Source organism: Amblyomma maculatum, chromosome 9, assembly GCF_055883805.1.
Source record: "Amblyomma maculatum isolate TAMU_Amacu chromosome 9, ASM5588380v1, whole genome shotgun sequence".
NCBI classification, from domain to species: domain Eukaryota; kingdom Metazoa; phylum Arthropoda; class Arachnida; order Ixodida; family Ixodidae; genus Amblyomma; species Amblyomma maculatum.
Window position 1 is genome coordinate 85,108,479 of NC_139352.1, and position 17,297 is coordinate 85,125,775.

The window sequence follows — 17,297 nt, forward strand, 5'->3', positions numbered from 1 at the left end:
CTGCGTAGGATTGAGAGCTCGGAATAGCCTCCGTGTATTACGGCTAGACATTTGTCGTTAGCAGCCTATCGTTCGCTTTTCTCAAGCTTTTGCAGGAGTTAGGGTATTTGCGATGCGAGCTTTGATAGAAATTTAAAATGTCTTTGAATGTGTAGGCCGGATTGAAATCGATGTCCTCAGCTACGACGATGTGCAAGAAGATTTCATCCTGGATGTGCTGCTTGGTGTTTTTTGGTTGGTTGGTTGGCTGGTTCGTTTGTGGGGTTTAACGTCCCAAAGCGACTCAGGCTATGAGACACGCCATAGTGGAGGACTCTGGAAATTTCGACCACCTGGTAAAACCTCTTCATTCTTTCAAGTCTGGAAGAGACCGCGCCTTTCCTTTGTGTAATCCAATGTACATAATAAAAGGAAAAATCAGATGGGGTTTAGTTTTAGTCAGTTGAACCAGGTAGGTTTCGCAAGCAAATCCGACGTAGCTTCTCTTTGTTCTTTCTTCTTCTGCGGCGCGGCGTGGCTACCGACCGGGTTTACCCGAGGGATTGATGACAGCCCCTACTGCGGTCGCTCTAAAGGTCAAACGTGGCTACCGGCCGGGTTAACGCGACAAGCTGGAACCTGGCATAGCATTGCTTAGTCAGTAAAATATGAAATCATGATCTTGACCTGATTAGATGTTGGTGTAACAATTCTGTATCGTCGATCAAAAGTTTAAGGCCCCTTCCTTTCCAAAAAATAAATTTAAATACAAATTATGAAAAACCGCGCATTGAGAAGCGCTCGCTGCGGAACTCACACCTCCCGCTCTGGCACCAAGTTCAGGCCATGCTTAACCCCCCCCCCCCCCCTCCCTCATCGTTTCGTAAATCGACAATTTAAATAATTTAAACTTAAATAATAAATGGTAATTTTAAACTGCGTTTTGATGGAGTGTGGTCCCCTCGTTTCTCCACCGCGAACAATGACAACTACGGTGGAAAGCCAGAAAATTCAGCTTCCCTTGAGCGCCCAGCTGCTGCGCTTCTATGCTCCACGTATGTCCACGTCGTCCCATGACGACCGATCTGAGGATGTTGAGGACTGGTTTATCAGCTACGAACGGGTCGCTGCGCGTAACGCGTGGGACGAGAAGCGCAAGCTCCGGAATGTTTATTTAGCTTTTGGAGACGCTGTTAAGACGTAGTTCGAAAACTACAAGGCGACCATCACCACCTGTCAAGATTTCCGTTGGCAACTGCTCGGAAACATTGGCAACGATGCAAGAAATTCGATGGCTGAACTGGCTGTACAATCCCTAGCGCAGAGGCCTAGTGACAGCGGCACCATGCTCCGCGATAAAAGGACTAGACTTTTCAAACGTGCGGATCCTACCATTTCGGCGTCAAAAAAGGTGCGCCATCTTAGGAGAGACGTTAAGGAGCAGCTGTTTGTTGGCCTTGTACTTGACCGTCCGTGTACTGTGGCTGATTTTACGAGAGAAGCGACAAGCAGGGAGTATGCCATACAGTAGCGATTTGTGCACTATGATCGCCGTGCAACATCACTGCTGTGGACTTCCACATGCCGTTGTCCAAGAGCGAGCGTGAAGGCCTTCGTGAACTCATCCGAAGCTTTGCACGCAATGAGCTGCAAAAGCTCTCCTGTCTCCAGCAACACCCGGGTGTTGGAGCCATCCCTAATGCTGTGCGTGGGGAGATCCGCCCAGCGGTGCCATCAATGCTGTCGCGCAGCCGACTGCGCGGTATATCATAGCCTACAGCGACTTGTATCGTACCCCAGCGCCAGTACCACCGGCACCATGAAGCTCCTCTCCTCCCGCTCGTCCTGCACCCCGATATCCAGTTTCTAGTGGTGTAGGTGACGCTCGACCACCCACTAAGAGAGCACACGCCCCGCGGTCACGTACTGGGCAACTCCCCGTACCGGACTGGGCTTGCGCAGATTCTCACCGGATGTTCCTCTGCCGCGATAAGGTGAACAGCCCCGAGACATCGACCACTACCTCAGCGACAACGTCCTAACTGCATCCCTATCGCGATGCCTGTCCAGGTCACCATCCTTGTGACAGTTTTACTCAAGCCGCGGCTCTTCCTTCAGGCAGTCCCCAAGTCCGGAACGGGAAAATTGACGATGGCTACCCTCGGAGATAGGGCCGCCGTCGATGAGCACTATGGCCAACATCCTCCGCTCGACGATCCGATCAAACGATCTGACCTCCGATGCTCCGCTTCAACAAACAATCCGACCGCCTTAAGGCGATCGTCGAAGCTTTCCTCCGACGCCCCCAATCCAGGCTGCGAATGGCCAATAAGTCCAACGATCTTCCGACGATCACTGAAGCTTGCCTTCGACTCCGCAATTCGACGCACCGAACGGCCCGCCAGTCCTACGACACGTGATTCGACGCACTTTGTCGACAGTGAGCTCCTTTCTGCTGAGATAGCAGTCGTCGTTGTTAACCGCCGCACAACTTCCCTTGAGCCGTGGCCTTCCTGCAATCCTACGCAAACTCCTGAATCCTTGGCACGGAGCGCCGTTAAGGACAGCCGGAGGGAATGTGGTGACGCCCGGAGTGTGCGCAGGTCGAATCGAGATTCGCCACGTATCGTTCGTTTATTGCTTGGCTGTGTTGGCAGAGTGCTCCAAGGACCTGAACCTCGGTCTTTATTTTCGTGGGGAAAACGGCGCAATCATCGACCTCCGTGACGTAATGGCTACTTTTTCTACACACAGTGCAATTTCTGACGACTGCACGCCAGACAGACCAGATTTCCCAGCGCTAACCACGTCACTTTGCCTCCACGCACCCGCTTGCTTGTTACAGTGCAGCGCAACAACACTCCCACCCTTCAAGGCCTTGCGGAAACAAATGTGATATCTGCGTAGCTCGGTGGTACTTTTGCTTTGAGTAAGAAGCGAACAAAACTGTTTTTAACGATCTTTAGCGCCGAATACCTGAACCTCGGTCTTTATTTTCGTGGGGAAAACGGCGCAATCATCGACCTCCGTGACGTAATGGCTACTTTTTCTACACACAGTGCAATTTCTGACGACTGCACGCCAGACAGACCAGATTTCCCAGCGCTAACCACGTCACTTTGCCTCCACGCACCCGCTTGCTTGTTACAGTGCAGCGCAACAACACTCCCACCCTTCAAGGCCTTGCGGAAACAAATGTGATATCTGCGTAGCTCGGTGGTACTTTTGCTTTGAGTAAGAAGCGAACAAAACTGTTTTTAACGATCTTTAGCGCCGAATACCTCCATTTACCGTACGGTATAGCGGTCGTTTATTTTCATAAAATCAGCGAGCCCTCCACCCATTGCAGTATATGGCTGGTCAACAAGAACCCTCGCGAGAACACTGCACATATTGTTCAAAATGACGTGAATTCTGAGTTGCCACTTGACCAGCAACGCCGCCTTCAAGCAATTTGTGACTCTAACCGTGAATGCTTTGCCGTTGCCTCCGAGGTTAAACAGACGACAGTAGCAAGGAATCCCAATGTATTTGGTCCCACCAATCGCCATATGCGCCAACGCCACTCGCGAGTGTCGGCGAAGGAATGAGAGGCTATTTGGGCGTTGTTTGATAAATGCTCAGTACTGCCATTCGCAAGCACATGGGCCTCACTCGCCAGCTGTGCAGGTCGCCAAAAAGGACGGAACACTCAAAGTCTGCGTCAGTTGCAGGAGGCTGAACAAAATTACGAAAAAAACGACGTGTTCCCATTGTCTCGATTCGACGCCTTATTCCAACCACTCCGCAACGCCCGATAGTTTTCGTCGTTTGATCTTCGCAGTGGGTATTCGCCGGTCGAAACCGATGAAGGCGATCGCGAGAAGACCGCTAATTTAAGGTACTTCACTTCAACTTGTAATTCCCTCCAGCCACATGATGGACACTGTCCTAGCGGGCCTCAATCGCAGACGTGCCTCGTCTACCTTGATGACGTTGTCATCTTCTCTGCCAGCTACGAGGCGCATCTCAAGCGCTTGAAGGCCGTGCTAAATTCCATCGGCGCGGCCGGCCTCTCACTAAAACGTGCAAAATGCCATCTTGCATTAAAATAGCTGAAGCTTCTAAGTCACGTCGTGGGCGCTTAGCGTATCAACCCTGATCCAGAGGCAAGGCTGCTGTAGCTGTTTTCCCGACTCTCACTGATAAAAGTTCTGTGCGTCGGTTTCGGGCCTCTGTGTATATTACAAATGTTTTGTGCACTTCTCCCGAATAGCAGAACCAATGACTCGATTAGTAAAGGACGACCAACCTTTAATCTGGGCCGACAAGCAGCAAAGCCTTCGAGGAGCTACACAAATGCATCTAAACAACGCCCATACTTGGCCACTTCAACGAGGAGCGGACACTGAATATCATACTGAGGCCAGTAACGTCGGCCTTGGAGCAGTTCACGTTCAGTGGTAAGATGGTTTTGAGGAGACGGCTAGTTACACCAGCCGCACCCTCCCTCGTTTCGAAGCAAACTATTCTACTACTCAAATGGAGAGAACCTTGCAATTATGTTCGCGATAACATAGTATTTGCATACTTTTATAGTCGGCCGTTTATATCGGTCAGCGATCACCACACACTCTGTTGGTTAGAGAACATTAAGGCTCTTCGGGCCGGTTAGCCCGCTAGAGTCTCCGCTTTCCAAATTCGACGTCAACATTGTATACAAGTCCGACAAGAAACACAGTGACGCTGACTGTCTATCCCTATACGCTATCCCGTATTCTACACTGAAGTCTCCATGTTTCTCGGCGCTCTCACACCTGATTTCGCTCAACAGGAGCGAGGCGACACCGAACCGCGGTCGCTTCTCGTGAACCTCAAGGGGAGCGCCTTATTGCCGCCTCACCTTTTTATGCGTGGCCTATCGTCCTCCATGCGAGATGACGTCCTCTACAAGAAAAGCTACTCTTCAACAGACTATCAGTAATTGCTGGTGATCCCAACGCTGCTCCGTACCGATGTTTTGCAGGCATGCCATGACGGGCTTCCTGCCAAACACCTCGGTTATTCGCGCACCTTGAAACAAGTACGACAGAAGTACTACTAGCCCAAGCCAGCTGATGTTTTCCAGCGCTATGCTAAGACATGACGTGATTGCCAACGTCGGAAGACGCCACCAGTGAAGCTGGCCGCCCTTCTACAGCCTAGCTGTTCATCCTTCTCGAGCACCTTTTCTCCAAGTCGGTACGGACTCTCTCGGGACATTTCCTACGTCATCATTGAAGAACCGGCACGTTACAGTCATCACTGATTGTATCATCTGCAATTTTGAAGCCAAAGCTCTTCCCACCGGCACGTATACTGATATTGAAAACTTTTCATCTTTTATCTAGTCCTTCGTCACTGTGTCCCTGCGTTCGTTTTAAGTGACAGAAGCACGGCATTTACTTCAGCTCTAACCCAAGAAATTGTGCGACTCAGTGGCCGTTGTCATCGCAAAACCACACCTTACCTTCCTTAGACGAATGACCATGCTGAGCGACTCAAGATTATCGCCGATATGCTTTCTATGTACTACGTTGATGAGGACCGTAAGACCAGGCACCAGATACTACGTATGTAACAATTGAGTATAACACTGTAGTCAAGGAAATGACCCGCTTCACACCCTTTCGCTTGGTGTTCGGCCACGAAGCTGTTACCATGTTGGACGCAATGCAACTACCAGGTCTTTCCCACTCATGAGTAGCCTGCGCTGACCAATTCCTTCAGCACGCTGAGGCCGCCCGCCAGCTGGGTAGACTCAGAGTCCGTAAAAAGCAAGCTAAAGATGCTCAGCGCTACCACCTTCATTACAGGAAGGTAATTTACAATTCCGGCGATCATGGTTGGGTTTGGACTCCTGTTCTCCAGCGGGGTCGCTCCGAGAAGCTTCTGCGCCGCTACTCCGGTTCGTACGAAGTGCTCTGCAAACTCAGCGACGTCACTCACGAGCTGGAGTGAAAGTGGAAAGAGAGAAAGAGGAGGCGTAGTGGAGGGCTACGGGGAAATTTCGACCACCTGGGGATCTTTAACGTGCGCTGACATCGCACAGCACACGGACGCCTCTTTGTTTCGCCTCCATCGAAACGCAGCCGCCGAGGTCGGGTTCGAACCCGGGTACTCCGGCACAGTAGTCGGTCGTCTTACCACTGCACCACCCCGGCGAGGCGGAGAGAAAGACGCGCGCCGCAACAACAGCTATCGTCCACCACCACCGAAGTGGGGGCGGGTGCAAAGACGGCCTACAACAGATAAAATTCGGTGGCTGGCTAGCCCCCGCCGCAAGCGGCGTTGACCTACCGTCCAAGCCCCGTAGGGCCGGGGTCTCCAAACCTTCACCACCTCCTACTTGCTCTCCTTAACTACGGCTCCTCTTTTTCCTTTCCTCTTTCACTCCCCCTTCTTTTTTCCTTTAAGGCGCGGTATAGGTGTCCACAGAACACGAGAGACCGATACAGCGCATTTCCTTTCCTGTGAACAATTTTTAGAGTGCAGCTCTTTGGCGCCCGTTCCTGGGATTCGCGTCGTCGTCGTCGTCGCTCGTAAACAGCCCGACATCTAATGCCCGATTCCTGAAACGGTGTACACAACACTTTCGAGGACCTTAGACAGGCTACATCAACAGCGCAAGTATCCATCCTATCAAACTCTGTGGCTGGCGGCACTTTATTATCCCACTTAAACCTCAGCCCAGTTGCACACCCCATTGACGGTTCCCCCTTTCTCTTAGCCTCCGCTCTAACCTCATCATACATCCAATCCCTAAAAACAAGCACTCTGAGCGAGACCGGGGCCGCTGAATAGCCAGGGCTCACGCCCTTCACAGACAGTATAGCGAAGACCAAGAGGTGGTCTACGTGGACGCAGCAGAATATACGTTTGGCTCCCGTATGATCCTGGCTGTAGCCGACAATCAAGCAAAGCAGCTTACTTCTAGCTCTACAATCGCCCATTCTACTACAGAGGCAGAGGAGGCAGCCATTGCGCCTGCTCTCATCTCTACATCTGCCACAAATATTATATCTGACTCCAAACCTGCGATTCTAAATTATGCCAACGTCTATATACCTCGCACCACGCCACTCATATTCCGCTTATGGCAGCCCCGGCACCCCATAAGCCTCATCTGGACGCCAGCACATGTCGGCCTCCCTAGCCCGAGGTCATACTTTCCGGGCTAGAGGAATGGAGCTCCCTCTACAAGCCGAGGAGCGCCTAGTCTTCTTCCGTGATATTCTCTCGTACTACCGGGATAAACGAAGGGAATATACACCCATAGCCCCTTCTCTCACCATAGCGCAGGCCGTACACTGGCGAAGCTTGCAGACTCGGACTGCTCCATACCCTACACTACCACATGCCCGATACCCAGACCAGTTTTCCTCATCATGCAGACTCTGCGACAAACCAAGACACTTCCTACACATCCTTCTTACATGCTCACCTTTCCTCAACCCCATCACCGAATGTCGCAGTGTTCTTCTGCAGATCGCAGTGTTTCGTGCTTTTAGTTTTTCGTCTTTATAATAAGCCATTTTGTCTCGGGGCATTTCTGCCCTGAAAACCACTTTTGCCACCCGACATTTGTGCCATAGTTTTCTTTTTCTTATGATTGGCTTTCTTTAAATTTTCCCTTGGGAGTTTCCCATTTTCTTTTATTTTCAATTCGTTCTTGCCTGCGATAACCCCTGGTTCGGGAGAGGCTTTCTCTAACATTTATTTGGTTTGTATCATTTTGAGAGAGTTTATAATAAAGGGAGTCTTTCATGAACAGCACCTCAAGTTAATTCCAACGGAATATAATTTCCAGTGCTATGAGGAGGATTGCTCTTCAAAGACATTCTTTTGTCTTATAAAGGCATCTCCCATGTAGTAAGGGAGCACCCAAGCGCCATGCAGGGGGCGTCGCGCCCACTATTTGTTCCAATGGCAATAAAATGTTTCTACCACCACCAGCTCCACTTTCGCTCCCACCTTCATTCCTTCCCTTAGAGCGAGATTCAGGTTAACACAGAAACAAGAGTGACAGACGATGCGCCTTTGCATTCCTGCGAGCCAATTATGAAAGCCACGCTTCACATTTTAACATGACCACGCATTGTACCTACTGCAAAAATAATTCATAAATTATGCGAGCGCCCGCACAGAACTGCAGGGTAACATGTCCAGTAACCAAGAATTTACACGCTTACAGAGGAAAGCATCATATTTGATGTAGTTTGCATATACACAGCTGGCTTGGTAGTCCGGATCTCTAGCCGATCGTTCCTTGGCTTTTGAGGAAGGCCTAGCCCGGATATAGCCCGCCCGCATTTTCCTTTAAAACATATTGCTAGACATTTGATGAGACGCTTGATAACTTTGGCCACAGCGTTTTCAAGTCTCATAATGGAATATGTGTGAAAAAAAAAAGTTGTCGGTAATTCTATATACATGTCTTGCTCGAAATATATGCCTCATTCTATCGAAAATGGTTAAACAGCTGATCAGTTGCGCTCAAACTTCTCATTAGGAAGAACCGTAATCGTCGGCAATCTTGTTTTTTTTAAGCGCGCCAAACAGCTTCCAGAAACAGAAATGTGGATGCTATTTGCCATCACTCTAGATGGCGCGATGCAAACATGTAAAGTCTTAATGTATTGAGGCACCCTAGCAGTCAGGAACAATGAGCGATCTCAGTTTCCGCCCACATCCATGAAAAATGCCGTGCTGATGCGAAGATAGCACATCTTGTTCACATGTTTTGATCTATATCGTTGTGAAGAGTAGCAGCGCACTCAACGTTTTTCCCGCAATCTCATCAGTATTTAAGAAGCTGTTGGCTCCTTCTATGGGCCTCTTCCTCAACTTCCAGAAGACGCATGTTCGGCACTTAAGGAGCCGGTAACTTTAGAGGAGGTGTGTTGTGCCTTAGGCCCCATGAAATAGTCGACCGCTCCCGGTCCTGACGGACTTGTAACCGGTTTTTATTCTACTTTCTTTGACATCCTCGGTCCTTCTTTACTTCAGCTCGTAAATTGTTTCCTCCAGAGCGGCACCAAGCCACCCTCGTTCAGTGTCCGCCCTATCGTTCTAATACCGAAGGAGGGCATGACGCTGCCGAGTCCCTCATCGTGGCGACCGATTGCCCTCCTTAACACCGACGATAAACTTGTAGCCACATTCCTGGTGCGCAGGGTGCGAATCTACCTTCAGGATTTGGTTAGCCCATACCAGTCCTGTTCGGTACCTGGACGATCGGTGTTCGCTTCGCTGACACTGACGAGAGACGTCTTCGAATACGCCTGTGCCAAACGGATCACTGGAGCTTTTGTTTTCTTGGACCAGGCAAAGGCCTTCGACTGCGTAGAATATGGTTACTTGTTCGCCATGCTCCGCTCTTTTAGTTTTCCTGACGAATTCGTTCAGCTCCTACGCGGCCTTTACACAGATCTTAGCAGTGAACTAGTACTGAATGGCCAAATTGCCGGCAGTTTCCGATTACGCGGAGAGTGCGTCAGGGGTGCCCGCTCTCGCTGGTATTCTTTATACTTTCGCTCGACCCGCTGCTGCGTAGGGTCGCCGCGGACAGGCGTATTCGAGGTTTTCCATCAGTAGGACAGGAGACTGTCGTTGTATCTGCATACGCGTACGACAGTTCACTCTTCGTGCGTGACAATGACAGCTTCATTGTTGTTTTGAACATCTTTTGAGAATACGCAGCTGTATCTGGAGCGCAGCTGAACCCGAAGAAAAGTAACGCTCTCCACTTCGGACAGTGCAGGGGCCCTTTAGCCGCAGCCATACCGTTCGTGGACGCAGTGCGTGTACTTGGCGTGCTGTTTGAGCCAAGCGGGGTCTCCCCCCAGACATGGGGCGTAGTTGTCTCGCGAGCCACGCACGCGCTGTCTGATGCAGCGCGTTTCAACCTCGCGCTCAATGCTAAATTTAGTGTCGTTAAGACACGAGCGTGCGCTTTCACCCTTTATGTGGCGCGTAGCGCGACAGTCCCGCGCCGTGTGACGAACAGACTCGCGTTCCTTTTAGGAACTTTTCTTTGGAATGGGAAGACAGCGCAAGTCGCCCGTCACATCCTACATCTTCCGAGGAGCAGGGGAGGCCTTGGCCTGCCGTGCATCCCGACAGTGGCTCGAGTATTCGCGTTAAGGCAGGTGGAGAGGCTATTAGCTGACGAGTCTTACCCTGGTCGCTCGCTCCTCCTGTACTGGCTGAGCATGGCGCCTCGTGTGCTTACACCCGAACATTATCTCGGTCCACAGGCGGACAGAACTCTGCCTTTTTATACCGCGAGGTTCCTCCTCGGACGCCTATCTTGGTATACCATGTGAAAGTTATATCGCTAGCAGTTGTGTCTCAACTGTCTTCCTGTCCCCTACAGACCAGCATGAAGTGCAGAGTGTTATTGTGTCAGCGAAAGATAGCTCAGCCTGTGGCCCCGATGACTTCAAAGCAAAACCGCTAAAAGCGGTGAGTGGTTTAATTGCAGTCCCACTGGCCCATATCTGTAATCTTATTATGACAACAGGCGAGGTTCCGGACAAAATCAAATTAGGTAGAGTTTCTGCCGTACATAAAGGAGGATCCCTTGACGACTTAAGTAACTACAGGCCGATTTCAATCCTCTCTGTTTTCTCTAAAGTAGCAGAACAGATCATTAACAAAAATATAACGGGCTTCTTAAATACTCACAACTTAATCAAGAAAGAGCAGTACGGATTTTGTAAAATTAAGTCGGCGGAAACAGTCAAACTAGATATCTTCTTATACTTCAGAAAGGCTTTTGACTGCGTACAGAATGACCTCCTTTTGCATAAACTCCCCTTTTACGATATCCGAGGTGTAGCACTTTCTCTAATCAAAAGCTATTTAACATCCAGATCACAGTTCACAAAAGTAAATAACGTCCAGTCCGAGCTGGAAACAATTGAATATGGGGTACCCCAGGGGTCTATTCTTGGACCTGTACTATTTCTGCTATACATAAACGATATTGTTAATATTCAAGGACAGAAAAATATTGTGGTTTATGCAGATGGGTACAAACGTAATTTTCTCAGGAAATAACCTAAATAATATATGGGAAGAACTAACATATGGCTTACAAATTTAAATTCATGGTTAAAATCAAATGAAATGCTATTGAACACGAAAAAAAACGAAGTACCTAATGTTTAGGTCGAAAGGACAAATTTACCATCCTTAGCCCTCGACTTCCAGGGAATGCCTATCCAACACACGTCAACAAACCGGTTTTTAGGTGTCTTGTCCGAAGAAAACTTGTCATGGTCTCCTCATATTGATTTCTTAAGATCCAATGTATATAGAGCCATTGGCCAACTACATAAAGTGAGGTCATTCCTACCGCCTGATGCTAAACGCAAAATCTACTATGCACTTGTGCACTCTCGCCTGACTTCCTGTTCTCTGGTGTGGTCACGGACAACCAAGACAAAAGTGAACCACCTTTTATCGCTCCATAAACAAGCTCTACGGGCTATTGGAAACATGCCCTTCACGGAAAGCATTACTTCGTACGTCACCAGATTTAGCATACTTAAGATCAAACAGTTGTGTAAGCGAAAACTATCTCTGGAAGCGCTACGTCAATACCGCGTAGACAGAGACAGGTTTCAGGAATACTATAAAGTTAAGCATTCCCCGTACGAACGACGACATAACGCAATAGTTAAGGCCAGGTCACGCACAAACTATGGCTTACAGAGGTTATCTTAACAAATGCCAGAACTCTTCAATGAGCACCCGGACATATTAAACTTGGTAAATTCTACAGTATCTGCAAAATGATTCAAAAAGCTAGTTAAAGCAATATTTCTAACAGAGCAGGTGTGTGAGTTCAACCCCTGAGTGAAATCTTGATGTGGTTTTTGTGCATTATTCGGTGTGGTCATCATGCATTATGTGAGTTACTTCCTACTGTGTGCATGTGTTTGCGTACTACTTTACATTTTCATTGATTTTTGTCTCCTGAAACATGTGCTCGTTAGCAGTATCAAAGAAGTTACTTTCTATTATTAGAAAACATAATTTTTTTGGTTCCCTTGTCATTACAAGGAAAGAATAGAACAGTACCGAAGGAAATGTGTCTGTTACTGTGTTTACACTGGTGTACTCTTTTGGGTCCGCATTAAGATGTGCAGCCGCAAGTAAGCATGTGCTGCCAAACGCTGTCAGGGTGGCATAGCCTAGTCAGGCTCTTTCCGAGCCTTTTGCTATTGCCTCCTGAGCCCATTTGTACTGAATTGTCTCACAGAAAGAAAGAAAGAAAGAAAGAAAGAAAGAAAGAAAGAAAGAAAGAAAGAAAGAAAGAAGGAAAGAAAGAAAGAAAGAAAGAAAGAAAGGAAGAAAGAAAGAAAGAAAGAAAGAAAGAAAGAAAGAAAGGAAGAAAGAAAGAAAGAAAGAAAGAAAGAAAGAAAGAAAGAAAGAAAGAAAGAAAGAAAGAAAGAAAGAAAGAAAAGATGTACCATAGTGTTTTTTATAGTGCTTTGGTCTGTGAGTAATGTGCGTTTTTGTATGTACGTATTTACCCAATAAATTCTCTTTACACACATGTATTTCGTGCCCTTTCCTTTCTTCTTAATCATGTGCATTATCTGTTTCGATCGTTTGCCGCCGCCCATGTGAACGTCTAATGTCTAATAAAACGTTTGTTAAACACATATGCAGAGCCTGCGCCTCGTCATCTGGAGTACCTGTCCGACCAGTTAGAAACTGTTGGCGAGACGCGGTTTCTGCGGCACTAACACACGAGCTTCTATGTTGTAAGGGGAGCAGATTTGAGATGTCTGTCGTGCTTTATTAATGCGAAAGAATTACTTCGCTATGTTCACAGATTCCTGTCCACAGAACGTGTACGCAAAATCGTGTCCGCAGCAGTTGTAATTGAGAAGCAGTAGAAGCTTATTAGTGGCGTCAATCGATCGAGGGCGACGTATTGTTGTGTATGTATTGTTGCGTATTGTTGGAACTTTTTGTATGTTTGTGGAAATTGTTTGGTGGAACTAAAACTTCTCTTTCTGCTTCACTCTGCTTTCGCTGTTCGTTGCTAACATCGCACAGCACTCGAACGTCACTCCACGATCTACCCCCTGAAGAGTATGTACCAACAGACCTACGTAGCCCGCTGCTACGAACGCGGCTCCGCCGCTTCGTCGTCTTTGAAACGCAACCTAAACCGCCGCTTGTAGAGTCGCGTCCCTGGCAGCACACGACTATTGGTCCAGCAGCAGTGGTCCAATGCTGGAAAACCAGTGTTTCAATATCAGACCTACATTGCCTCTATTAGAAATAATACTTTTTCTTACTTTGGACCATTATTCATGCCATCAGTTTCTAGCGTTAATCCACTATATAGCACTACCGATATGCGTTTACTATTGTCGTGTCCATTCATAACCCAATCATGACTTCCTTCATAATACATCCGTATTCCCAAGGTTGGGAAAACAATGGTGTCCTTATATTGTGATATCAATGCCTTTCCAATTCACGTCCCATTGCAAACCTACGTATTTCGCAGGCGTTGACAAGCCTTGCAGCAGTTTATCTTACAAGATTACGCACACAATTTTTCTAATTTACAGTGTAAGGAGGGCACATAGTTAAATGCCCACTCACTGATAAATCTGTGATTTATATCTTCCCCTATTTACACAGTTTAAGGAGGGCACAGAGTTAAATGCCCACTCACTGATAAATCTGTGGTTTATATCTTCCCCTATTTACTCGCAAGCAACACCGCATTAAAAAAAGAGGCAGCAAAATGTTTAAGAAAAAATGTTTATTTAACTCTTCGATACATGCATTCCCATGCAGCACACCACTATTGAACCACCGGCGGTCAAATGTTGCAAAACCGGTGTTTCAATATCACACATACTTTGGCTATCAAAGAAATTACTAACTTTTTCTTGCATTGGACCATCGTTCATGCCATCAGTGGTTCAGTGGTAATCCGCTATGTCACTACCAATATTCGTTTACTTTTGGCGTGTTCATTCATAGCCAGGTTATGACGGCCTTCCTAATCCATTGTGATTCCAAGGTTGGGAAAACAGTGGGTTTTCTATATTGTCATATCAATGGCTCTTCCATTCGTGTCCCATTATAAACCTGGCCATTTCGTAGGCATTTACAAGCTTTGGAGCAGTTTATGGTTACGCGACTAAATTTTTCTATTTTACAGTGTAAGGAGGGCGCACATTTAAACGTCTCATTTCGATGTTTCTCTGACCAGTTCAATGAACCTGTTTACTCGCAAGAAACAGCAACCTAATCAGCAATAGGCAGAAAAATTATTGAGAAAAAAATGTTAATTTGACAATTCGATACATGCATTCAGTGCCTGCTGGATCAGCATGCACTGGAGAGGAAGGTTCAACAACTGGCTATTTTATTAGTGTGAACAGCCTTTTAATTTCGGTGCACATTTATTCAAAATTGCATATCTATCTCGTATCATTTTTGAGCTGCTGGCGATTCAAGGTAACCCAATACTAATAGGAGACCGGTCCAGTTGACACCTATTTGGCCCCACCAGGTATATACGTACGAGGTATCATTCACAATCGATCTGTAGATGGGACCCAGAAGAAAATCATGGAGTACTTGATACATCAAAATCCAGAACACCACATTCTCTACGCCCGCGTTTAGGTCACATCAAATGTCTGTATTAAGAACATCAGAAGTGGTGGGCAACAGGTGATGGTCTTGAGGCAGCATGCCTCGTTGACTACAGTACCGGGAGATGTGTCTAGTCATGCCACTGCTATAACACACGAGTTGCGGGCGCCAGCGGTCAGAGTAAAAGTGGGTGCAAACTTGTTCTGGCTAGTAATTGTAGTCGGGCCTGCAATGCCGACAAACCACCCCGCCTATGTAGGCGGTTCTTCGACCCATCCACTGCTGGGAAGACTACAGGCTTTCCCTCTGAATTTGATCCTAGCGCCAGCGGAAATAATCTGAGCGCCGACTGATATAATCTAAACGCCATGTAATTTAATTCGAATGCAAAGCATTTAATCATAGCGCCAGCATATTTAATCCAAGCGCCAACTCGAATAATGTCCGCGCCAACCAATTTAATCCGAGTGCCAACGCAATTAATACAAGCGCCAGCGAATTTAATCCGGGTGCCAACCAATTTAATCCACATGTAGAAAATGAATGTGGTGGAGGACTCCAAAGCATGAAACATGAATTTCAGAAATAAATAGAAATTGAGATCACATTCCAGACCATGCGACGAGTAAGCGCAGCGTTAGCTTATGGGATGACTTTCGTCAATATTATGACAAACGCACAATCTCGGCACTGAAATACTGAAAGGTCCCAGAGCTGTGGCTTACTGGCTCTATATTCCAAGAGGACAATGTATCCCACAAATGTGCGCACTGCTGATTACAGAATATATACAGAATTAAAATGTCTTCGATGAAACACAATTATTTTAACACAATTAAAAACGTTTAATGAACCGTATCTAATTTAGCTATATGTAATTTCATCAGCCAAACATTACACAGCCAATGCCAAAAAATTCCAAAGCAGACGGCAAGTTTTCCGCCTCCATTTATTCGGTGCCGAATTGTCGTCTGTTTTTGCGCTATGCTAGGAGAATGGATGAAAACACAGACACGTGAATTCACTATTGGAAATAGGGGTACTTTCTTTTGCAAGAAATAGAAATGTTTTCTCAAGAACATAAAACAAAAACTGATAGAAACGCAGAAGACAAGAGATTTCAAAGCAGGTGGCAATCTTCGCGCCTCCGTTGTGTGTGCCGCGTTGTCATCTGCATTTGCACGACGGAGTAGAGCCGGACGGCGGTGGTGCGTACTCGCATATTATAGGCAGGTGGTAGTCTGCGTGTTTTCATTAATTTTGCATGAACTTTATGCGCATTATTTTCTTCCATGGAAGCTGATGAGCAGTGCCCTGACATCCTAATCGTGCACCGAAAACGGGGACCGCCGTTCAAGCCTCCAGGTGCACCAAGAAGAAAGAACAGCAAAGTCTCCGAGCATGACAGGGCCAGAATTCTCGAAGCGTCGAGGCATGGAGGAGATGTGAAAAAATTGGCAGACACGCTGGGCATCAATTTAAGGACGGCGAGATTCATTGCAGCGAGCGATGGAGAAGCTTTGAAGAAAGGCGGAACATCGAAGAAATTCGGAAATGAGGTAGTAACGTCTCTAAAGAATATTGTGAATAACAACCCTGCTTTCACGCTAAAGCAAATAAAGCAAGCAGTGGAAGAAGAATTGCCGGGAATCGCCATCAGCACAAGTAGCATTGATCGCCTACTGGATTCGCACGGTTACGCTATGAAGTTGATGACTCAGAGGCCGATTGACCGCAACAGAGACGACGTGAAACGCAGCAGTAAAACATACGCTCAATGGCTGCAGTGTGGAGGACCTCGCTTGTGCAGGTTTTACATCGATGAGACCAACTGTAACATATGGTGTTCAAGGAGCTTCGGCCGTGCAGTGAAGGGACAGCCTGCGGTGCAGACGACGACTGGCATCAAAGGAGTAAACCTTAACATTCTAGCCTGCATGTCCGCAAATGGTGTCATTAATTGGACGGCCGTAGACAAGGTTCACTGGGTCGTTTTCAATGAATTTTTGAGCGACATATCAGCCCGTGTCGAAAGTGAAGAACCTGGTTCTGAAGCGGTTTTTATTTTTGACAACGCTCCAGCTCACAGCCGTGCGGAACAGGCAAGCCTGGCCAGTCAGACACACTCGATCAAGCGGCTGCCTCCTTACAGTTCATTTTTCAACCCTATAGAGGAAGTCTTTTCGAAGTTCAAGTCGGAAGTCAAAGCTTTCCTCAGCGAGCGGAGAGACCTGGTGCTAATCACTCCTCCCGGAATGACTAAAAAGGACCATCGGCGCAGTTTGTTGCTCGACGCTGCCCGACACTCTATGCAGCAAATACAAAGGGTAGAGTGTGCTGCTTTTGACCGCCATAACTTTTCTTTTATACGGGCAGCTTTGCATGAAGACGATATGTAAAACGTTCTGAGTTACACTTAGACCTGCCTAATGTCTCCTAGAAAATAAAATTGCATTTCAGTCGGCTACTTCTGTGCTTGGACGTGCTTATAGTTTGTTGGCAACCTACGCTGCTAGGATTGCCGGCCAGGCAAATTAAATACTGCTGCTAAGGTGACCATAGTGAGAAGCCAGTAGCTATTCCTGGCCTCGGTTGTAAGCTCCGCTGTGAATAGTTTCATTCACTCTACCGTGCCGCGGCCAGACTGAAAGCAGGGA

General features: G+C 47.4%; 1 protein-coding gene across 1 annotated transcript; it reads left to right on the top strand.

The window, feature by feature from the left end:
- The first annotated feature begins 1,560 nt into the window (after nt 1–1,560).
- Nucleotides 1,561–17,094, top strand: LOC146179659 (uncharacterized). Its single transcript, XM_084580234.1, has 2 exons — nt 1,561–1,741; nt 16,144–17,094. The coding sequence occupies exons 1-2, from the start codon at nt 1,561–1,563 to the stop codon at nt 17,037–17,039; spliced, it is 1,077 nt and encodes a 358-aa protein (XP_084436360.1). The 3' UTR covers nt 17,040–17,094.
- Nucleotides 17,095–17,297: the final 203 nt, after the last annotated feature.